Source organism: Emydura macquarii, unplaced genomic scaffold, assembly GCF_026122565.2.
Source record: "Emydura macquarii macquarii isolate MOO-44397 ecotype Brisbane River unplaced genomic scaffold, CSIRO-AGI_Emac_v2 contig_2768, whole genome shotgun sequence".
In the NCBI taxonomy this organism is placed as follows: domain Eukaryota; kingdom Metazoa; phylum Chordata; order Testudines; family Chelidae; genus Emydura; species Emydura macquarii.
Genome location: NW_027132905.1, coordinates 23,267,296 through 23,293,047, shown reverse-complemented (window position 1 = coordinate 23,293,047; position 25,752 = coordinate 23,267,296). Strand labels below are relative to the sequence as shown.

The window sequence follows — 25,752 nt, the reverse complement described above, 5'->3', positions numbered from 1 at the left end:
TACCTGGCAATGAGGTAAGTGAAGGAATTGCTGTTGGACCACAGGCGACCACAGAGGGCAAGAGTGTGATGGAGCCAGTGCCTTGCCCCCACCCCAAACTAGCCAGACATTCAAGGGGGAATTTACTGTACCCTATGAATGCATAGCAGCAGCTGCTCTCTCCCTGTGTCTAGACTTCACTCAGACATAATCCCTCCTGGAGCTGCTTGTAAGGGGTGCAGATGCATGCTGCTTTTAGTATGGCCCAGTGGCTAAGAACTGAAATGGAGCACTTCTTAATTATACTACTTTACTGAAGATGTTTCCATGGTGCTCATTGTCTTTATATCCGTTTGGCCTCCTGTAAACCACACACACATCCATGCTCACAGAGGTTGTTACAGATTTGCTTCCCTCAGTGATGGCACCTATGTATTGCTTACAGAAATACTTGCACAAATACACCTGCCCGTTACTTTTGACATTCACTTAGGGGCTCTGACGCTTCACTGCCTTGCACCTACTGTAATAATTTATATCTAGGCCAAGGGAGTGCAACAGACAACTCAAAGTGCAAATAAATGTTGAAACAAGGCCCTAGAGTTTCTGACACCACAATTGCCACACTGGATTAGTGGTCCACCCATCACCAACAATGTCCAGCACCAAATGCTTCACAAAAAAGTGCAAAAGACCACAAAAGACCATAAATTGTTACTCTACCTCCAGGAGGATACTCTACCTCCAGGGAACATTTCTTCCTAAACTCCAATAGGTAGAGGTTGGATTATGAGCATTTATATCCTTCCAAACTTCTTTTTTAATATTGACTTTTATAAATTGAAATATTCTTCCTATCCATAAGAATATCTAATCCTGTTTTTAATCCTGCTAAACACTTGGCCTCAGTGATATCCTGAGGCAATGAGGGGTAAGTGAAGGCCTCAAGGCAAGAGTGGAGGATGGTAACCTTTAGCATGTCTGAGATGTTTTTCAGGGAATCAGCTCAGTATCTCCAGTGATTCCTGATTGCTTGCCTGACCTAAACCCAAGTTTTGCCTTAGCAAAGAGAAGGTGTTAGACTTTGTCCTACAGAGCTCATGTATTCTGTTCCCAGAGCATTCTGTAAGGGTAGAGTGTGTGTTACTGTGTGTTGGCATATCCCTCAAGAAGGCAGAGTTAAGGTGGTATTGCAGGAGTGCCATGTACCTTAACTGTATGTTTCCTGTTTTTCAGAGGTTTGAGTGTAGTTGAACCGAACACAAGGGCACAAGACACCATCAGGAAACCTAAACTCTGCATTAACAAAGTTTTGGGGCATTTAATTTCTATAGTTTTTCTAAAATAATTGCTCAGCATCCCCATGTAGCACCGTCCAGCTCTTCCTTGGCAGAGGCAGTGGAGGATAAGAGAGCATACAACACATGACAGAAGTGTAGTCACATTACTTAACACACTACTTGAAGGTGCATAGATACTACAGTGACAAGCACGGTATAAAAACCTATATGAAAGAGAAAGACAAGGTGGGTGAGGTAATATCTTTTATTCGACCAACTTCTGTGTGGTGGTCAGAGTGCTATAGAAGGCAAGAACTCTGGGAATGTTGTTTTGTTTCTTACATTTGCTCAGGAAGTAGATGTCACCATTAAGTTTTGCATCCTCTCTCTTCATGTTGTGGAGTTTCCATTTCAGATGGCTAAATTTGCTGTCTTCCACTGCATACAACAGTGCGGGGTTCTGGGGACTGCATGTGCCAGCTGGAGGCATGAAGGGGCAGGAGAATGGAGATGAAGAGTCCCTAACCCAAATCTGAGTCTACTGCGTGGGCAAGAGGCTGCGCATCTGCATCTGCAGTGTATGAGGCTCAGAGAGGCATGCAATGGCCCATTCATCTGAAAGACATGTTCTCGGCTGAATGAGAACTCACCAAGGAGAATGACTCAGCATGAAGCAATCGCTCTGAAAGGTGTGAACTGCTCCATTCATCTCAGGCAACATCTACATTATGAGCCAGAGGTGTGATTCCCTTGCTTGCATGCACATGCTTGCACTAGCTCTCAGTGCAAATATAAATAGCAGCGTAGCACTGGTAGCGGCAGTGAAGGCACAGTTTCAGGTAGGTGTGGATTCAGCTCAGCCATGCCTCTGCTGTTGCTACCTATGCTACTGTGCCTACGCTGCTGTTTATACTCGTGCTAGCTCTCATCAGGCTGGAGCGAGCATGTGTAGGCGAGCAGGGACTCAGTGGGCATTCTCATCCTTTCCTGTGGTTTCAGGACACCAAGCCTGCCCATTCTCAGCTGCTCACCATGCATGGTACGCCTGTGTCATGCACTGATCGTGAATGTGCTCAGCTCTCAATCCTGGGCACAGCACTGTGAGACCGTGTTTTGAAGAGGATCAGAATGGAGCTATGGATCTGGGGAAGTTTGGGGAGGCAGAGTTGAAGCCTCCCACAAGGATGCACTGCACAACCTTGACATCCTCCTTTCATGCCCACACTCCTGCACTGCTCTGACCTCCACTTTTCCCCTAAAAGCATCAGGGAGGAATGGTGAACCTGAAGCCTGCTCTCACTGCTGCAGGCACCATGGGGAAGGTGGAGAGTTCTGGGCTTCTTTCCCTGATCAGAGAGCAGTGGAAGGAAGGGGAGTCCTGCAGCTCCTTGCCTCGGCCTGGTGGAGCAGCCATGGGGAGGCCTCCATTTTCCTTTCCCTCAATTATACTACTGCAGGGGGAGGTGCACAATTTCCCCCCATTATGGGTCTTCTCTGTTAGCACTTCTGAACTCCCAGAGAGTAAAGGACCCTTTGAAGATGATCCCTTATACATTGAGAGATCATAAAACAACTACACTTTTGGAAATGTAGTTCTTCATCAAAACTCTAGTCATTGAATTGGGTTTTCAAAAAGGTGACATTGGAATGACTGTTACACGAATAGAGATCATTGTCTAAGGATATCCTGGCCCCTCGGTAACTGTGCCTATGCACAGCCCTAAGGTGCAAAGGTTAGCAAGGGTACTGAGCCCCCACTCTGCACCAACCTAACCTCAATACCACTGCACTGCTCCAGCGTTCCCTTATACTCCCTCGCTCAGCACCAAAAAAAGTTATAAAAATCTGAAAATATTATGAACAGCTCATGTAAGGGGGGCTGTATAACAGGGACCCTAGACCAAATGACGTGCTTTCTTTTTATCATACTTAGTTTCATTATTTAGAAAATGGGGGGAAAGTATAAGTGATGATTGCATTACCCAAACTGCTAACAAGAGTCCTTCAACTTTCCTCTATTTAATTACTACTAATTATTTAACAACACTTCTGAAGTACAACTGGAGTCTGCAAGTAGATTTTCGGATGCTTTATCACTGAAACTAGAAATCTTGGTCTCTGGGCAGGTGAAGACCAGCTAATTTGCACAATGTACTTTCTCTGAAAACTGCTAAGGGTCGGACTTGAACTCACACTGCAGCTCAAGTTCAGTGATCACTGAACATCACCTTGAGTCATCCACTTACTGTGAGAAACTATTTGCAAAACCCAATGCCTTCAACAGAACCCTAGTCTTTCTGCACACGCATATTTCAGTCTTTGAGGTGTGTCAGTTGAGCTTATGCTGACTTGGAGTTCCAAACTTTATCCATAACTTTATTAATATTGCTTCCCTGAAGGGACAGTGCACATCATGCACTAGCTGAGATATGTCTGGGGAGGGTTATAATCATTCCTTAAGCCCCAAATGTGGGGACACACACACACAAAAGGTTAGAAGAACCAGCGGATTTTGTAAACAGCTGGTTTTTTTGGGGGGCGGGAGGCTGAATCTCCGGAATGTTTTATTCAAATGAGCCCAAATTTGGACCAGTAACTTTACACCACACCTCAGTGTAACATGACGGATTTCAAGACATTCTAAGTTCAAATATGGATTTTAGAGCCCAAGGAATTGTTGCCTTTTCACAGCAAGTGACTCGCAGAGCTGCCACTCTTCTATAATGTTCTCTGAAGCCCACAGACAGCTTCCTGCCAACAATCCCAAATATAAGTAAACAGAAATGAACATCTAACAAAAATACGCAACCCAGAGAATTGTAGGAATCAGTCAAAATATATTCTTGCAATGGTGAAGAATGGGCCTAATTTCTACTGCTATTTAAAATTTTTCCTTTCTTTCTGAACTAAGCATTGCTAATTACAGTGATGCAGGCTTAAATCATAGCAATATAAATAACATCAGGCATAAGAACTGGCATTAGGGCATCATGAAATCTCCGACAAATATCCTTTCAAAGAAAATCTATAATAGCTCTTGGGTTACCCTCATTTATGAGCCATTATGCCTTTGATTGGCATCTGCAAATGGCCCCATGTGAGGTTTCCATAACAAAGACGACTATTACAGTGCAGACAATGATGTAAACTTTCACTGTAAAGTGATAGTGCTCTCACTGTGTGCTCCCATAAAGAATCCCTCAAAAGCGGTTCAACCTTTAAAGTTGAAAACTGCTTCTCTGGCCCTACCAAAATGATGAAAACCACATTGGAATGTTCAAAGTTTGCATTCTCATCATTCAACCTCATAAAAAGCACTGATTAGGGAACCAATAAATTAACATCTCTTAATTGAAAACTGTGGAATCCCAGCACTTTTGCAAAGAAGGAGAAGACTGTCTGAAACAGAGTACAGGAGAATAATAAAAGTTAAAGTGTATTAAAGTGCAGCTCTGAGCCTAAAGGTGAAGCAGTTCAGTATTCTAGAAATGAATCTTGATGTGCCTTCCATGGTAGTGCACTCATGCCATATTATTTAAGGATATATTAGCTCTTCCATTAGAAAACTCTACTTCTTTAAAGAAGATGTAACAACTTATCCTGGCCTGAAATTTCACGTACCTCCTCCTAAGAGCAAGGTGTGTGCATGCAGTGGCTGTAATGAGGAAAGGTACATGGGGAGGGTGCATCAAATTTATTTAAATAAAAAGAAGAATTTGAGTGATTTTTCAGTGTACATTTAAAACGATGTATTTTAACAATGTATTTTTTGGGGCTGTGAGTGTCTATGTTAAAGAGCCATGATTAAGAAAACTCAGTCTGAAGCATGTCATTTATCCATAATGTGACCTAATCACATTCGGTATGTTAAAAATAAATACATAAAATAACTCACCTCCACCCCAACCTATTCTCAAAACAGCAACAAAACAACAAAAAAATTTAAAAAATGAAAACAAAACACAGCCAACCCCTCCGCCCCCCCCCCCCCCAAACCCACCACAACACTGACGCAAGACTCAAATAGTGAAGACTGCCATTTAAAAATTATCTGCTGCATCTTCCAGTAGATCACAGGATTTGTAACGAGGGAATGGAGAGACAGATTTCCAAAGGCCACAGCAAAGGAGAAAGAAGAGCCATCTTGTTTGGAGCAGACGATACCCCAGATTTACATTGCAACACTCAGCTACAGCCTCCATTCGGATTTATAACTTTATTGTGAGGCTTCCATACTCAAACAAGGAGGTGTTTGGAATCTAAACTGTTATCTGAATTTTGTGAAGCTAACATAAATATTTCCTGTTAGATAGCTATGTTCCTATTTATTTAATTGTCTCTTTCATAGACAGTGTTGCGGGACTGGTAAAACTCGTCACGGGCGTTGAGTCACGTGAGTTGGGAAAGCGGGAAAAAGTCATAGAGCCACCAACTAGCATTCCCGTTTGCAACCCTGGACTGTGTTGTGTAGTAACACAACCTAGCGGCCCGAGTCAAAAATGGCCCTTGAGGTGGGACAGCACAACCTGTTAGTTAGATTTAATAGAGCTGCCCACCTCGGTGGTGTACGGTGGTCCATTGGCACGTTGGGGTAGTGGGGCACCTTCTAGGGATGTGCGGCACCCTAGGTAAGGTGGCTCGGGCCCTCCCTGCTCCTTCACGCCCCAGCCCGGGGCCCTGGCCACCACCGAGTAAGTGGGGATCCTCCCAAAACACGCTGATTGGTTCTCTGATCCTCCTGCTGTAGTGTCATCCCAAGCCCCTGGGCTACTTCCGACCCTGCTTCCTATGGCAAGGATCCACAATTCTCCAGGGCCTCCAGGCTCCTCAGCCAGTGCTGCTCCTGGTGGCTTGGTCCTTTCCCTGGCTTCATCCATCAACCTAGAATCTGCTGGGGGTTCAGCATGGCTTGGTTCTGGGATTGAAGTCTGCAGCAGCTCCCTGGAGAGAGCAAGCGGTCTGCATCCTTCCTCTTCGGCAGCCAGCCCAGACTCAGCTGGGTAAGGGTGCTTACCTTTATACCCGAGTTCCAGGCTGAGCATGCCCAGAAGAGGCAGAGGGGTGTGGCCGCCTCAGCCTGCAATGCATTGTTAACCGTCTCCGGGCCAGACTGGGGCTGGTACGCCTTGTCACAGCCAGTAATGTGATTGTTTGCAATGTGTAGTTTGATGTGGAGCAGAATTTACTGATGATAACTGAAAGGCTAAAAAAGTAAGAGTTGTAACGTTCTCCTCCCTATCAAACGCACAGCATAGGCTGCAAATGGTGGCTTTGCCTATTGAGCAGCTCCAATATTGAGATTAATAAGGTGACAAGTTTCAAGGAAGACTAAGAAAACGGCAAAATTAAAGTGCATTGCAACGTGAAGAGTCAATGGCTGAGTGGGATCAGTGCAATGCAGCAAGGTAAAGCTATAAAATAAAGACTGAACTGAAAGGGTAACAAAGGTCTCATTCATTTCTGCATTGCCTCTAATAAGAATTTAGAGGACACATTAGTTTTGGAAGATGGGTAAGAGTTACAGACTAATTTTGAGATTACAGATGCATTTGGTTTTGCAGGTATCAATTTTAAGAAAACTTACTAGAAATCATAAAAAGAAACAAAAACCTTTTTCCTGGGTTCATATTGTTACGATGGAGTTTATGATCAAGATCTGTCAGCTATTTAATCTTAGAAAGTAAGAAAAATCAATCATGGAATAACTTTGAAATAGTCTTAGAGCACAGTACAGTGAGGATGTTTTCTATAATCCTGATGCTTTGTTGCGAAAAGCCTGAATATCAATTACTTCAATTCTTAACCACTGATTATCCTGTATCAGTTACAAATACTGGCATTAGCCAACCAATCTTTTGTTTTCAAGGTGAATTCATATTGCCTGAGATTTTATTATCAAAAAAGAAAATTCAAGGATCTATTGTCTACTTAAACTGACATGGGATAGTAGGCACAAAATTGGAAAATAAGGCTGATGACTAGTCCTATGAAATTTTGTCTGGCCAATTCTGTAAGACTCCTTAGCAATCAAATGCAACCCACATATCACAGAGATGTAAATCAATACATTAATATACATGTGCCAATACACATATATTCTACCTTTTTTTTTTTCTGTTGTACCTGTCTTATGTCTAAGAGGTGTATCTTGTACACAAAAGGTGCAATCCTGAAAAACCTTTGATAATGTAAGTAGTCCCATTGACCTCAGAAAACATGAGTAAGGATCAGGGGTGTACATAGGAATAAATTTCACCGCTTTTGGAGCGGCACTTTCTGTGCCCCTTCGGCCAGTGGAACTGGCTCTCCCTCTCCCCTGCCACATGGAACTGGCTCTCCCCTCCCACCCACCATGGCCCTGGGGCCAGTGGAGCAGTCGTCATCTGCCCCAGGCCAGAGCAGGAGGACCTCGCTCTTCCCACCCCAACCCTGGAGGAATTCTGTGCTCCTGCTGATTGGGAGGGTCCATGTTCCTGTGTGCCCCCTTTGTGCACGCCCCTGGTAAGGATCAATTGTGCTTAGGTTGCAGGATTGTGTATCCTAGATAACAAATAGGATTTAGTGATTATAGGAGGGAACAGGCACCCAATTTGTCTTTCTTGCTCTGCCACTCATATCTGACATTTAACACTCAAAGAATAATATCCCTTGGGCTCCAATGTCATGACCAATATGAATTCAGAAAATGCACAAAGGCGTTCTCCCAAGATATGTAATGGTTGGTAAAACCGGGAGAATTTAAAACTTGTTAGATATTCCAAGTATTATGTGTATGAAAGAACAACAGTCTACACTCCAGAAGTGTTCTAAAATAGACTGACACTATCTCCCAGATCAAGACAAGACAAAGGGGAGGGAGGAATGAGGGCTGATTATCGCACATCTGCCTACTGCAGCATTCTTGCACCTTCCTCTGAATCTTTTGGTACTGGCCACAGCCAGAGACAGGACTAGATGGACCTTGGCCCGATTCAATATGGCAATTCCTGTATCCTACAGAGGTTCTAGTTCACATCAAATCCCAACAGCCATGGCTGCCCCTCAAACCAAAACCATGAATGAGTGACAGTGTGGAAAACAATCCAACAATTAACCTATGCAAACATGGGTATGCAAGCACATCCCACCACCCATCCACTTTCCCGTCTCCTCTATTATTTTATTTCATGGCATTACGTTTACCAAAATGTGTAAAGTTCAATAACTTTGTAATCTATTCTTGTGGGCATAGAGCACTTGAAGATACAAAACTTGGACTCTCTGACACACTCAAGCTATGTCTACACTGCCAGTGGCACCTCTGGCAGTGTAGGATCAATTTTGCAGGTTCGATTGAGCAGCAGTGAAGACTCACTCAGTTGAACCCAAAAGTCAACTCTGTAAATCTATGCCAGCAAGAAGCGTAGTGTTGTGTTGATGGGAGGGCATTTCCCATCGGCACAGCACAGTCAAGATGCCGCGGTAAGCAGATGTTAGGAAGTCGATGGGAGATACGCAAGTTACTGTACGTAAGCTTGCATATCTCCCATCGATTGCCACCGATATCCGTGGCAAGTGTAGAATAGGCCTCCGACAAGTTCTGTATATTTCAATACCCTGACTGCCTACTCTAAAGATAGGGATGAGCAGAAAGAGCAGTGGGCTGGTGCCTGGGCACACGTGCATCACCACAGTTGCTAGTTCTAATTTCAGAGAGATCAGCTTTGCCAGTGTCTCTTGATAAAGCACAAGTTAGAATTAGGATGAAAAAAAGGAACAAAAATGACAATGAAACTGAATATTTAGAAATGCAGCATGTGAGAAACCTTCTTTTTGTTTTGATTTATTTTGGCAATCATAAGTGCTGCACTTTTTTTTTTTTTATACATAGCAGTGTGCCCCACAGGCATCAAGCTGCTAGTGTGTACGGGAGGGATTAAAGTGAGTCTGCATGTTGGATGAAATATAAATTAAAATTATACTTCTGTCAATCTTGAATCAGGGATTGTTTCTCAAGGTCTCCCATAACGCTTAATTTCAAATGAGTCTTCATTTATTACTTCAGGATAGGCCAAATGCATAATTTATTAGTGGTACTCAGTCAATATACCCTTATAAGTAAGTTTCCCCTGAGCTTCGGAGTAAAAATATGTTATGCTAATTCTATTAGTTGGGTACACAAGAGCTGTCTGAATGAATAAACAAGTATTCAAACAAGAGGCATTTGAACAAAGAGATGTCTAACGGTCCATTTTTCAATGCCAAATGAATAAGAGGTATTTGACACTAAATATATATTATGTTGTGTTAGGTACAAGATGCACTGACATAAAGTCAATAAAATCTCTCTTTTCTTTTAACCAAATGTGTATGTATTTTCTTAGCTTTTCTTTTTCAATGAAGTTGATTTTATACATCCTCATATCACATTGCAGTACTTTCAGGATAAGGCAGCCTTCAGCAGCCAAGTCTCAATTAACCAAAAATCCCTCCTTTCTGAAACATGTACTCCAACGTCTATTAGTTACATTGTAAATTCCCTCAGTGATATGAAATCTCATTTATCCAAGCTGATTCAATGTCCCCATGACATTCAGACAACTGAGACTGTACAGTGTATTTTTAGTTCAGTCCTACTGAAAACAATTCCTTGTGACCTACCTGGTCTCAAGCGGCACATTGCTATTGAGTACCCAGCTGTCTTGAAGTTGCACAGACTCAGGAGTGGTGGCCAAGTCATTTGGTGCAGGAGCTGGTGCATGGATCTGGTTCCGCCGATTTGTGAGAGAGTTCCTGTTGAGGGAGTTGGCAGAGGAGTGATGATGAGACAATGTATGATTGTGAGGAGGTGGGAGAGGTGGTCTCAGTGTTGACTGGCTGTGATGATTTGAAGGGCCTGCAAGAAAAAAGAAAAATAATCATTAACATTTGTTGATGGCAGATTTTTTGTCCCATAGCTTCAACAAGCTGCAGGCCTTTTGAAAATTTACCCCTTTCAGCATAGTTGCAGTCAGATCAGATCAGTGATGGTAAAATGACACTGGGAGGTTCCATACTTAAGTCTCTCTTATAAACCTCCAGAGTAGGGATCACTTATGTTGGTTTTACACTGGTGCAGTAAGAAGATATATGTACACTTTACAATGAAAAAGATGGATCAAATCCTTCACAAACTTCAATGGGATCAGGCTTTGTCTCAATTTTTCTAACTGGCAGTACCACAAGCACAGCCTGAAAGCTGAAAATTATGCTGTTGTTCCTGCATCTCTCACTGGAATGTGGCTAAAAATGTGGTTGATGATGCATGAGGGGGGAAATAAATCCTGCTTATTCTCCCAGAATTGAGAAGGCTTTGCCATAATAACAGGAATACAAACTTGTTTTGGTCTGTAAATAAGCAGATACATTTTAAAAATACACAGAAAGACAATAAAATGGCCGAGAAAGTATCATTTCAATATAGTCACTTTTCTAAGTAAACAAGCTTATTTAATGAAATTCCGTATGTTCTGGTAATTTTAAAATTTTAATAAAACTAATGAAATAGATGAAAAATACAAGTTAATCCACAAGTAAGTGGATTAACTGCATGTCTTACTCATTACATTAATTTGTAGTTTTCTAATGAACAATAATTAGAAAAAAGTAACATTAGCAATTATACTGATGTATGTTCGTTTTTAGATACTATGAAGCACATTGTCTATTCAATGACTCAAACAATAAAGGAAAACATCACTGGGGGAAATGGTTACAGCCAGATTGATCTGTTTTCACATGGAACAATGAAGTATGGCAAATATACTCTTCTCAATTAATTGTAAATTAAGTAAATCCAATATTTTCACACATGGATGCCTAAAGTTAAACTCCTAGAAGAGAACCTCTGGAAAACAAGCCACTTATCACTTGTTGAAAGGGCACTAAGCACCTCTGAAAATCAGGCCATATAACCAGAAGCCAAAATATAGATTTGAGTGCTTAATTGCAAGCATCTAAGTTTGAAAAATATGGCCAGAACACATCGTCTTTTCAAAGGCATAATCTAGTCAGTGGTGTGCAGTTGTACAAGGGAGAGAGGGTACAAGGAGCCCCTCCCTCCACCATCACCTTGTACAAGAAACATCCTGAATCCTGCAACTCAGGGTCAGTGCACGTGAGATAGAATGCTACCACCACCAATGGCACTAGGCATCCCAAAAGTGAAAGTGGTAGAATCATGCTTCTCCCTTCTTCCTCTCCACCTTGCCGAGTGCACTCTGATATAGAGTGCAAAGTGACCTCTCTTGACTGGATTCCCCAAGGCTTTGTCTTCTGCAGACAGGATTTCTGGCTATTGCTGCACTGCCACATATTAGAAAAACAAGAAAGAACCATCATCACTCAAGGTATCAGCATAATTAGGGGAAGGATATTGTCCTTCGGAGAGAAAGGTCGATTGCCCCATAGGCATGTGCATGGGGTGTACCCAGGCACACCCTAAAGCAGGGGTGTCAAACATACGGCCAGCGGGCCGGATTCGGCCCACAAACCTTTTCTATCCGTCCCGCGCACCTTTTTGATGTGTCCTGCGGCGCCATCTCTCTGCATTCCTTGCTGGAGGGTAGAGCCGCTACTGAAAGAGTGGAGGGCGCGCGATTTCTTGGTGGACGGACACAGCGAGCTGCCGTCGAAAAAGAAGAAGCTGCGAGATTTTGCAGCGGACCATAATTCAAATGTGGCCTGCCGGTGGAATTCACTTTGACACCCCTGATGAAGATGAAAATTCCCGGGGTGCACACCCTAATGAAATGTGCTGCACACGCGTATGGATTGTCCTAAGTATTTTTATGGCTTTTAGAGACTACAGTGAGGGGCAGATGAGACAGAAACAAATGGGAAGGTTTTATTATGACTACTTATGCAAGCAGAAAGTTGCCCTCTGAGGAAACTCTTTAAATGGCAAATGATAACAAAAAGAAATTCATACTTCACATGGTACTGTAAGCTGCTCTTAAGAAAAGGAAATGCTTTGATAGCTTATCTTCTCATTTTTATCCTAACAGAAAGTCTATTACTTTGCACATAAAGGAGGCTTGCATAGACCTTGCAGTTCATCACATGTGCTGTCTGCCCTATTAATTCTGCCCTACATACTTTTAAAATGCTTCATCCTTCCTGTACTAGGTTGAAGGAGGTGGTTTAACCTAACAAACTTTTGTACATCAAAAGCTTAATCTACACACAGTACTCGAGGTCCTTGTCCCCTTTCCAAGAAGTCTACCGAGTCAGACACAGCAGGAAGACAATGTGTTTGGATAACATCCATGTACAGATGAGCCCAGTGGAACTATTTTCCCTGAAGTCTGAATTTTGGCATTGAACAAAACGTGTTCATTTGGATTTCAACAAATGGATTTTTGTGAGTGATAAAATGCAAATGTGAGCATTTATGTACTAAAAGTTACTTCAGGAAACCCAATGTTTCACGTATTTGGCAATCAACCTATAGGTAGTGCCTCCTTTTTGTATACTAATGTATGTACTTTCGCAACAAAATCTCATAATACTGTAGGTCTAGTTCACATCTATAAAAGGAAACAAAGTTAATAACTTCTTTTCCCTGTGTGCTAGTTTTAAATGACTCAATATATTTTAGATACATTATTACAGAGTGCCTTCATAATGGCTCAAATTCATGAAAGCACTTAATGCACAGGTCTCTGTCTAGTAGGGACAGCACTTCAACATATGTTTAACTTTAAGCAGCTGCTTGGGTCCCATTGACTACATTGAAACACATAATTGCTTTTCTGAATAGGAATGGACAATCACTTAATCTGTTTAAGTCAACGATTCCCTTAGTTTTGTTTGGCAGGGGAGGATAAACATGGAAAAGATATATTATATAATTATATGTACAGTGTTATACTATAAAGTTCAGTTTTGAGACATAGAACCTTGCTAGATACAACAGAGAATCTCTCTGTGTGAACCTTGCAAATTTGCAGCCCCAAGGTTAAGACTTATTTTTTTTTAAATGAGTCAATAATAAATTCGACACATCAATAAAAACCATTCCTACAAGAATGCAAGATTAAGGGGGCAACAGTTTGAGCTGAAATTCCCAAGAATACATTTAATTTCGTTCAAGTATATTATTTAAATACAAAACTATATACATTGTAGTTTACAGCTATGCAAAGGAACGGATTACATACTGCAGTTGCTCAACCTCAACACATTTATTTATATTAATAAAAAACATTGTAACAGTACAGAATAATCCAACAAACTAAATTAAATGTGTATTTATATGCTTAAATGTCCTGGAAAGAGGGACTTGCTTTTTCACAGGGCTGGATTCAAACTAGACCTGGGTTCTGAACACCCCAGAACTTTGCAGAGATTCAAAATCTGCAGTTTGATATGAACGTATCCATCTTTATTGGCACATGGCTGAAGCTAGTAGTAACCACAGCAACAACAGCTGTAACTTTTTTCCTCTTGGAACTTCAAGGAGGGGTATCACTCATCATGTAATCAAGGATCAGCAGCTTGAAGGACTGGCACACTGTATCTTACAATATGTGATGCTCAGTGGTTTCTTGCTATTGCCACAGCAGTTGGAAGCCTAAAGATGATAAACAACTTGATGGGATACATATAACTTTGTGACATAGGGAGGGATTTTTTAATCTATTTTTTAAAATATATAGCAGCTACCAGTATATTGGTTTGCTTTGGGAAAAGAAGAGCTGCGGGAATTATGGCCTTCTTCAAATATTACGTCAATTAGAGGGTTCATGCACTATTCAATCTCATGTGTTTTGAGGTTGGGAGGGGGAGGATATTGTTTTAAATAACAACTAAATGTAGAGAGTTGGACATGTGAAATAAAATGTTGGTGCTTTCAATCGTAAAAAGGATGGTTTCTCTTTGGACCTGAGTTTCAGAGGTGGGCAAGTATTCAAAATTCCCATAAACTGTAGTAGCTGTTGTGGGTACTGAACACTTCTGGAAAACCAAGATTCAATACACGTCTATCTTTGACTTTGCCTTTGGAGGCAGAGGGGAGTGGGAGAATTTGTATTTCAATTTATGAATAGTACCACATTCTTACTCGTGTGCTAATGAACATAGAAGGTCTGATCCAAAAGCCCATTGATGTCACTGGAAGTCTTCCAATTGATGTCACTGGGCTTTAGAACAGAACCTCAAAATGGAAATTTAGGAATAACTTTGCTTTGTTTATTTCCACATCAGATAACACATTTAGAAACCTGGACTATTTATGGTGAAGCTACATGGCTGAGTTAAAATACAGAATCCATCTTCAAACCTGTAGAGCTCCTGCACAGCTCACAAACACTACTGTAGTAGCAATTACTGCTCTCCGTACTCTTGTATGCATAGCCACAATTTGCTGACCCACTGGCCATTCCCTCAGCACTCTCAAATTACAAAGGCCAGGAGGACTGCTGTGGTGGGTAAAGAGAGTGCAGCGCTCCCTTGGAGAAACAGCAGTCTTATAGCATAATCATGACAGCCCTGGTTGATAAGAAACCTGCTGCTGGATTTCACAAGGTGTTACAGTTACATTGGTAATGATAGGTGTCTTTTCATGGGCACACACAACTCTTTGGGTGCCAAACACCACCTCTTGCCTAAATGTTGTATACCACATAATGTGAGACACCCACTCAGTCCTGCTCTGACGTTATCAAATTCCTTTCCAAGCACTGAGACACACTGGCCCATGAACTGTATACATTTGCTAAAACCATGCAACACAGGGATTTGAGAGCTAGCCAACTTAATCTGCCACCTCAAAGCTCTATTTAAAATCCTGCTAGAATCAGGAGAAATATCACTGAACACAGTCAAATTGCAGAGCAATCTTTTTTCTGGATCAAAGTTCCATACCAACAGAGCCTCTGAGAAACCACGAGGGTTGCACACCTCTCTCAAGTTTCATTGCTCTCCACTCCTACGATTATACATTAGCATTTGATAGTCAGGAAACAATTTCCACACAGACACATAACCTAATCTGTTTAAACAGTCCCCTTATACAGTAGTGCCTTCAAATGAACAAGTACATAACTGTCTTCTTACAAATATTTAATGTTGAACGTGCAGTAAGATAGAAAAATGGAGGCACAGAGATTTTAAATGACTTGACCAAGACCACACAGCAAGCCCAGGTCAGTCAGGATTACAACTCATGAGTTCCTAGTTCTGTACTCGGACAACTTTATCATACTACTTCTCTAAGGAAAGGAATTGCCATACCAAAACATCTAATTAGTATTCTGTACTAACACTGGATTCTTCACAGGATGCAACAAATTATCACTCTGGATCAGTGATCCCAATGACCAGTTTATACCCCAAAGCATAAGCATTAATAGCTTTGTACATTTTCCTAGCTAGGACTGCAGGTTCGATTCTTATTTAAAACTCTAGCTAACCCTATTGTTTCTTTTCTACTTTTTAAAATTTGCCATGCTGTTTGATACAAGTCTGAAGTTTAAACACAATGTGAGGACAATCTGCACGCTCTGAAAATGTTATCAACACATGCTATAAAAAAGCAGATGTCTGGTTGACACCCAGAGATGTCAAATTCTCATTTTTTGTAGTTTTAAAACCAAAATATTTGCCAGCTGTAGTCTCCTTTATTTCCATTGTTTTTACAGTGTTCAGGAAGATGGAATACCAGGCACATGTTCTAGCCTGAACATTCTACACTGAAAATTCACTCAAAGTGTGGTGAAACTTATTAGTCACTATTTAGACTGTAAGCTTCAAGGGGCTGAGAACTTCTTTGTGTTCTGTGTTTATACACTGCCTAGTACTCTGGGGTCCTGGTCCATGAGAAGGACTCCTAGGCACTGTGGTAATACAAATAAATAACAAGAACAACAATGTATCAGCTTGCACTTGTGGATGGTAACCATTATTCATTATTTATCAGTATTACTGCAGTTCCACCCCAAAAGGATCACTGTCTAAATATAAGACAAAAGACCAACACAGAAAGGGGTTTTGGCATAAAAAGGCTGCGTTTAAACGAACACATGGCCTTCAGTTTCATTCAGCAAATGGACAGGACATAACTTTCAATGGGTTTGTCTGTCTTCTATGCAATGCTTTGACTCCAAGAATATTTTGCTTTGTGAAGGCTGATTGGTAACTGGTATACGGCGTTTGCTTCACCATACACCTCTGTTGTAGAGTGGGAAAATACAGTGTTGAGTCCTTTCTATTTCTCTCCTGCAGCAAATACTCTATACATTTAGCAGAATCCTGACAAAGTTTATCAAGTTGATCCCATAAAGGGAATACTTAAAACTGATTAAAAGTAATATCTTCCCTTTAACAATATAAAGAGACTCCTCGACAGCAATGTTTCGGCCAGAAGTCTAAGTTTGTTGACATTTTTCAGATGGGAGATCATTAGCTGAGCACAGTTTGAAAATCAGATTGCTCTCTGGATGGTCCATGTGGGACCCTGAAAATTGTCACAGAGATGTACGAAGAACTGTATTAGGAGTAAGTGTATTTTCCAACTCATTCTGAAAATAAGAGGGGGAACCAGGCACTTGCCATCCAGCGTAAGGAATTCTGGAGTCAGGTGCAGGATGTAGTCCCCCCAGGATGCAGTACTTTGAGTTTTATATAACCCAGCTAGTTAGAATACAAAGCTGTATTCAATGGGTGTAAAAGAAATATTGGTCACAGGTGCTTTAAGGCTATACATCATTTTGATTGTTTCAGGAGCTTCACTGAGCTTATTATCCACTGTCCAAAGTCATCTGAAAATTATCATTTTATATCAAATCTAAAACCATTAAGTGTTTTTTATACAAGACAAAGTCTCTCAAGATAGACTATTTGAAAATAACTGTGTCAGAATAGCAGATAGGCATTGCTCAGATCTCACTCTGCTATCTAAGCATTTCAATAAATCAACATTACCTAGGGTATTTCCGTATCCTCTGGGAAGGGAAAGCCTATCAGTGGAAAGTAATGATTTTTGGTCTTTCAATTGCCCTGAGGACCTTTACAATGCTATTAAGACCCATAGTCTCCCCCACTGAAAAGTTTAGAAGTAAAATTATTAATAAACCTAGACGATATGTTTATTGTTGCTTTCTAACAGGAAATATTTCCTCTATTATTCCTCTGCATTATCATCATCCCACAACATTTGGTTTCATCAAAAATTTAAACTCTTCCTATTCCATTTTATAAGATTGCATTTAGAGGCTCTGTCACAGCATACGCTACAAACAAAACGAGAAGCTTTCAAGGACAACTGAAGAGAAAAGAAAAAATATTTTTCAGAAAGAAAAAACACATTTCTGTTAAGTTTTACCACAATGCTCTTTCATTGGCTTTTCTTTGAGTTACAGGATTTTTATGAAATGTTTACAATATCAATCCATGAACATAAGGAAAGTATCGAAATAATGATGAAATACAGTTTTGATTTTAGATTGAGCCTCCCAAGAATCGAATGACAAGAGACAAACACTGATGTATACCAATCATTAATTCCAAGAATAACTGAAGCGTGCCAGCAAATAGCAAGGGCAAAACAAAGGTTCCTTGAGCAATTCCACTTCAAAGCTCTCCAGAAGTCAGAATTGTTTGCAATCTGGGTGACCTTCTCCCCAAAATTTCTCATGGTACAGGTCTTATAGGGCAGGTAACAAAAGTTCCTTAGACTATACAAACAAAAGTAAGATGAATGTCAGCTTTGCATTGCATCATATTGTGACAAATGATACTTGATGTAATATGATGTACATGTCATGTTGCATCAGGCTTTTCAAGAAATACCCTTTCTTTTTTAACCCAGGCAAGAAGCAAATAATTACCCATGAGAAACAAATATTTGGCTGTTTCCCTTGGGGAGAAGCAAACTCAAAGTATTACATGGTTGGCATCTCTTCCAAAGGTTGTGGAGTTTATTTTTAATTCTTTATTATTTTGCTTGGATCAAAACAAGGTAACCAATTGTTGGTATGAGAAGTCTTGTAAAAGTTGTCTGACCCGTCACACTAGCAGAGAGTTTACTTTAATGTAAATTGCTGTATATGGGCTGCTACTCTACATGCAAGGCTGGTATTACTATTCAGGCAGGCAAGACAGCTGATGAAGGGCAGAATAAAATGGTGAAGTGAATTAGCCAGTTAAGCAACAAAAGATCAGTTCTTCAGTGGGCATGTTTACTCCTTAAGTTTTAACCTGGAGGATTTTAGTGCACTTGTTATCATAAGAATGTACGCATGTGTGCATGCACATGCATGCATGCATAGAAAAAGAAACGAACAAAACTCTTAAATAACTAGAACACACAAAGAAAACCAGAAAGCCCATAATGGGGTACAATACAACCCAGATATGCAATTACTAGGCTTGTTCCCTAAATGCTGCTGATCTCATATAACTTTTTGAGCACAAATCTGGGACCTGATTGTCTGTTCAGTGCCTGATCCAAAGCCCATTAAAGTTAATGGGAGCCTTTCCCTTAGCTTCAACCAATTTTGGTTTAGGCATGCCCTCCTTATTACCGCTTTATGACTTGCTCCTTCCCAGAACTGATCAGGGAGCTTAATGCTAGTGAGGCGCTCTATGTTATGGCCATGTGGACCATGTCAGTACATAGACATATAACTCCTTGCTTACTAGAAATAAGGATCTCTGCACTTTGTCAAAAGAAAACAAGCATAATGGTTGTTTATTATTAATTATATCATTTATTTATTTGTTTGTTTGTTTTTAGTGCATTTGAGCTTAAGGCCCCAATCCTAAATCAAGTCCCCATTGTGATAGCCACTATAAAGACACAACAAAAATATTGTTCCATCCCTGATGAACTTACAATCTAACTGTAAGAAAAAGACAACCAGTCAATACAACAAAGAGACAGGTCATGCAAGGAAACAATAAGATAATACTGGCCAGTATGAAAAGTGGAGGCCACAGAATATCTGCTGCCTAACCATTGTTGAGTTTAGTGTGATTTTGACTACAAGCTGGGGGACGCATATATTTACAAGTTTAATTAGGAAAGAAAATAATCTACAGATAACTTTCACTAGTTGCAAGAGGCTAAGAAATCCTCAACCAACTCTAGGAAGTAACATCTTGCTGAAACTTCAGCTTAATCAGGCGGTTACATTTCACTTGAGTTCTACATTCTGTGAGCTTTGAGAGAATTCTGGGAACAAGGTTTGGGCTGGGTTTTTTTAAACAAAACTTTTTGTCAAGACACCTGCCAATGTAGTCAGGCATGAAGTTTAAAAAAAAAGAGAAATGCTATCATTGCTCATCCACTAAAGTCTTATTGCCATCTGATTTGACATCCTTTGCCACAAACTGGTTACTTGGGCCATCACAATTATAATGTAAGTATAAGCCTTGTGCTGCCACTTACAATATGCACTATCTTTACCTCTTTGAATTTAAAACCAAAAGAGACACTATTTCAATCATGCTGGCAGACAACCTAGCATCAAAACTGTCCAAAAGCACCAGAATAAATAGAATGCATGAAAAGACATAACATCTGTTGGTAACATTGTTTGATCCAAGTGTCAAAGGCAGAGTGAAAACCATAATTCTACCCATTACAATCATAGTACACTTTTATGGAAGGCTGTTCTCATACAAAACTATCTAAAAGCAAAGACAATGTCTTCTTTCACCTTGTCCTTGTCTTTCTCCAGGCCAGGTATTTCTTATGCAGCACAATATTTTCTGGGATACTGGGAAATACAAAAACTACAGCAATAACAGCCGCACATTACTGGTGTTAACACAACCATCTAGTAAACCAATGACATTTCTGAAAACTATACAATATACAGCAGAAGCAGTACTTATTGAATTATATAGAGGTTTTTTCCCTCTAGCTATCAGTATATGAGGATCATTTCACTCCATGCAATACTGAGATCTAGCTAGTTCTAGGGTGGCATGCTTGATCCATTATAATAATAGCATCAATATTACACAAGGATTCAGAAACAGGAAGTGAAGACAACTACGGAACCGTATCCAATTAAAGTCACGAGGGAATATAGATGGGCAGACTGTAATTAATCCAATTGCAATTTGGCCACAACCTCTGGATTAACATCTGCACTCTTGCAAAAAGTGCTAACAGCATCTTTAATGACCACAAGTTTTCAAGCCCTCAGCTTTACATCTCCATTGAAAGGTGTTTATAGATTGCTTAAATCCATTAGAGAAAGGAAAAGTCCATTGCAGTTAAGCATTTTTTTCCCCTTCAGGCTATTTTATTTTTTAATCCTTTATGCTCAGTGGCACTGAAAGCTGAGATGACAAATTTACATCAACTCCAGAGAGTCAGTTTTCAGGCATCTACACATTTTTTAAAAAATCAGACACATCAGTAAGTGATGTTTACTATGAAAGTACCATAGTGGCTCAGATAATTTAGTCTCTACTTTGATTTTTAATACTTGTAGGATTTGTTGCACTGTGGATTAAAATAACCTTCAGAATTTTATCCTACCTGTAAGAGATGAATAGTTTCTGAAGTAACATTGGTGTGGTCAGCATTCAGGGTAGGGATAATATTTTTCTGTTTATTCCCAGCCCCAGCACTCTATAGGATGTTGTAAAAATAAATAAAAATCCCTGCACCAAGAACTTTACAATCCAAAGGCCTGCTCGCTCCTGCTCCTGTTCAAATCTAAAGCAAAACTCCCATTGACTAGAAGAGAAGCTGAATTGAACCAGAAAATAGACAACGGTAGGAATATGCAATAAAGTCATATAATTTAAGTAGTTCAGAAAACTAAGCAGTAAAGCAAGGAAAATGATTCTAGCTGCAGCATGTTGTATAGACTGGTGAGGGAAGAGAGCAAAGGCAAAGAGGCCAAGGAAGTGCAACATGGTGCAGTGCAGGTGGGAGATGACGTGAGTTCAGAGCATAGCTTTAGAAGGAGCAGATTCGTGTGCTGCTGAAGGAGAAGTGACAAAATACAGCATAAGCCTGGATATGAGGAAAGGAAACAAGGAAGAGTCAAGGATTACCTGAATTTTGGCACCTTGAGGGAGGAAAATAGTGGTGTTGACAACAAATATGGAGAAAGGGGGCCTGGAAGATATGGCACACGGGTTTTTAAGAAGCACACCATTTATGTATATAGTATTATTAATCTTAGGGACAAGAAAATTCCCCATCCACACCTTCTATAAGCAGGCTACTTCAGAATCTTGTCAGGTACCGGATGTGCATCTCTGTGCTGAAGTTTGTTACTAACCTTCCATTTAAACTACACTTCACAGTACAATGAATATTGACAAGAATGCTAATTATTACCCACTGAGAAAGACTATAAAATTTTGATTCATTTCTGCTTTAAAATGAATAGGAAATTTACTGGCATCTTTGGTCTGTAATGAAAGAGCGTAACATATTGGGGATTATAGTCTTGGGTTGTAAAAATACTGTGCTGCTAAACTGCTTTACATTTCAAATTCAATGGGTCTTTTCCCTCTTTCGTTTTATTTATCATCTCATAATAAATTATGACATTAACCCATAACTAAACATTAAAGCAAAAATGTAAAAATTCAATATCAACAAAGACAAAAACAGTTTGTCTGGAAGAGAAGTCCTCAAAAGCATCCTGAAAAAAATAAATGTATCCAAATCTCAATCTATAGTATTAATCTCATACAGTAATTATCATTGCTTGATTGGACTACCAAAAATAATTAAATAGATATTAAATTACAGTCAGCTCTCCCAAAAATCCAGTAAAGACTCCTATGAGTCAATATCAGAATTGTGATATGGCTTGACACAGCAATCTTACTTATTTTTTACTTGAGAAGAAAGAACAGCATTTGCATCACAATATCCACACACACATACCACATACATGCACACACACTTTTGCTTTTCATCTTTAATTAACTTGGTCTTGGCAGGAAACAAGGCATAAGCAGAAAAAAAAAAAAAAAAAAAAACCAAGAGGAGCAAATTCTTTATATATTTTTGTTGTTTTAACTAATACTTTCATTTTTATTCAGACACCCTGAGTCATCCATTATCTATCATATGAGAGTATAAATGTTACAATGATGTTACCAGGAGAGGAAATAGATTTAAATACTAAAATCTTTATTTGGTATCATAAAATGTATTGCTGTCTGAAGTGGAAGCATCAAACACTTGCAAAGAATTTTGCAAACCAGAATTAACTAGATGCTCCCCAGCAGATAAAATGGCCCAATGTCTAATATTCCAACACCCATTGCCTTAGTGAGATTTCCTACTCTTTAAATGCAACAAGAAATTATATTTAATTAGGGCATCCATTAATATTTTAATACTTTCACTTGCTATTCTGAAAGTCTTTTCTCTATAAGGTGAACACCTGCCATTTCCACTCAGTTGTCCACCTTGGAAACCTTCATAGAATTATAGAAGATTAGAGTTGGAAGGGAGCTAGGGAGGTCATCTAGTCCAACCCCCTGCTCAAAGCAGGACTAACCCCAACTAAATAATCCCAGCCAGGCTTTGTCAAGCCAGGCCTTAAAAGCTCTAACTATGGAGATTCCACCACCTGCCTAGATAACCCATTTCCAGGGCTTCACCACCCTCCTAGTGAAAAAGTTTTTCCTAATATCTAACCTAGACCTCCACTGCAACTTGAGACCAAAGGAATTCCATCAAAGCAATAAAAAAATTGCCCCCTTGATAGGGTTGCTAGAGACATAAAATGTGGCAAAGAGACCAGAGGAAACAAATTGTTTATCTGGAAGCCATACTCATATTCTCAGATATTATTACTGGACATGGGGCGTTAATGGGGGCTGTTAGGTGTGCTGGAGGACAAGGTTTTTTCTTACATTATTGTGTCTGAGTAGGAAACTTGCCAATGTAGAAAGTCGCAACAGACTTTAAAGTGAGTAGTAAAATATCAGGAAAAATATAATAGGGACAGACCCTGGGCATGTTAATGATGACTAACCCCTTACTTCAACTTACTCAACTTGTGCAATTATCTTCTGTCTGTTCAAAAATGCATGCAATTAATACCATGCTCAATTTCTTTGAACAACAATGGCTGGATAACAATATTGATAAAACTTTGCATTTTTATAGTGTGTACCACATAAGTTTCTCAAAGTGCTTCATAAACATTTTTTAAGCTTCATAAGATCTATGTATGTATGAAGTAGGGATATTGCTGACATTTTACAGACAGATAAACCCAACCACAAAGAAATTAAGAGACCTGCATATAGTATGTGCCTGCGGCTGGAATAGAACCCTGGTCCCTTAACTGCAAGACATTCCGTTCTTGGCTTATGTATTTCTCCAGTTGTAATTGTGATTAACACAACAAATAAACCCAGCCTGGTCTGCTTTAAAAAAACAAATCAAACCAAAAAACCCACCACAAAAGCATGCTTTACTTCTTTTCAACAGACAAATTTTACAGGTAGAATATTTAAGCAGAGTAGTTCATTAGGGGAGAAAAATGGTGCAATCTTGTGCAATGGACAATGATTTGTAAAGATAATATACTCCTGTAGGACATATTAGGTAGTTATTTAAAGAAAATAATGCTCTCGCTGATGACAGCCTTTGAAAATTATATACAACAAGGAATAAGTATTGGTAATTGGACAGAACTACTTTTTAACATTAAAAACGAAACAAAACAAAAAATGAGCCTCATTTGTAGATGAGGCAATTCAGACACAGAAGCCAAAGCTATTCTCTATGGGACAAGACTGTATATCACTACAAAACTCAAAAGACTGCTCCACACAAATTTGCCATTTCACAATAAAAAAGCAGTTTGGAATGAAACTGAGACTATACATATGCATAAGATTCCTATAAGCATATCAATAATTGTTTCAGTATTTCAAAAATGTTTACATATTGTTTGATAAAAGTTCAGAGAAATATGGCAAACTATTGACAGAAAGGAAGACAGGAGAATGGTTTATATTGCTGTACATTGTCTAGTTACTACTGAGATTCTACACAATTCATAACTTTTGTGAAACACTACAGAAACGTTGTTACATTACTCATCAGCGAGAGGACAATTAAGAAGCAAACTAAATACTACATTAAAGCACACCAGCAGGGTCCATATGGACAAACTGATGTGTAACACATTAGTGAGCTTTAGCAATCTCCCCTGCTACACCTCTTTAGACCACATTACCCCACTGTATAGACAATCATAAGGAGTATGTGTTGGCAGAAAATGAGAGCTGAGTAAGGGGTACATCTACCATGGCAGAGTCAAATTCAGGAGTGACACAGCAGTGTAAGGTGTATATACGGGGTTAGTTGATTATAAGAATGGGTTACTCACTGTAACTGTGGTTCTTCCAGATGTGATGCAGACATGTACTCTATTTAGATGTGTATGTGCCCAGCATACTGGAGCAGGCGACTTTTGCCTAGCAGTACCTGTAGAGTAGCGGCATTCGCACCTCCTGGCTGCGGCCCCCTCTCCTGGCTATTTGAGGCAGCAGAGCTTCCCCTATATCTTCTCAGTTCCTTCAGACTGAATGCCCATGAAAAGAAACTCCGATGCAGAGGGGCTGGAGAGTGGGTCATGGAATACATGTCTGCATCTTACCTTGAAGAACCATAGTTACAGTAAATAACCGTTTCTTCTTCGAATAGATGCAGATGTGTATACCACTTGGGGGACTCTCAAGCAGTACCCCATCGAGGAGTGGGGGCTCGGACTCTACTGAACTAGGGATCGCAGGACTACCCTACTAAGGCCTGTGTCCACTCTAGAAGATGCAGTTATCGCATAAGGGTCCGTAAATGGATGGATGGATGACCATGTCGCTGCCCTGCAAGTTTCCAATATGTAAATGTTACTGAGGAATGCTATCACTGTTGCTTGTGCTCTTGTCAAATTAGCTCATATCTGCAGAGGGGCTGTAGCCAGTGCTATCTCATATGCAGTCTTGATACAGGATGTTATCCATCTAGAGATGGTCTGCGAAGAGGCTGCTTGCCCCTTCGTGTGGTCCGTGAATGACATGATCAGGTGAGGCGAAACACAAAATGGTTCAGTCCTGTCCAATACTGAACTGCTAACTAACACTAACTAAATACAATAAAATCTAGCCTAAGACTAATTGCAAGGTTGTGAGGTTACAATCACACGGAGCACCAACTCCAGCCATGAACTGTAAGAAGGAACTAAGAAGGGTCAGGCTGGCGCTGCCTCAGAGAGCCAGGGGAGGGGCAACATCCCTGAGGTGTGAGCACCGCCCTCTGTGGGTACTGCTAGGCAAAAGGCTCTGGCTCCAGCACACTGGGCACACACACACCTAAGGGGAGTAAACGTCTGCATTTACTCGAAGAACATCATGTATGTGGCTGGTGTAACTTGTATCTCTTTGACTTTCATGTAAGAAGAATGGCTTGAGGGGTAAACATATTGGTCCAGATCCTCCCTTGCATTAAAGAAGCTTTGTGCTGCTCCAC

General features: G+C 40.2%; 1 protein-coding gene across 1 annotated transcript in view; it reads right to left on the bottom strand.

The window, feature by feature from the left end:
- TENM2 (teneurin transmembrane protein 2) overlaps window positions 1-25,752 on the bottom strand; it is a 722,842-nt gene that overhangs the window by 221,627 nt on the left and 475,463 nt on the right. The window contains exon 6 of the mRNA XM_067566613.1: window positions 9,900-10,134. Within this exon, the coding sequence (XP_067422714.1) occupies window positions 9,900-10,134 (235 nt within the window). The remainder of the gene's footprint in view (window positions 1-9,899; window positions 10,135-25,752) is intronic.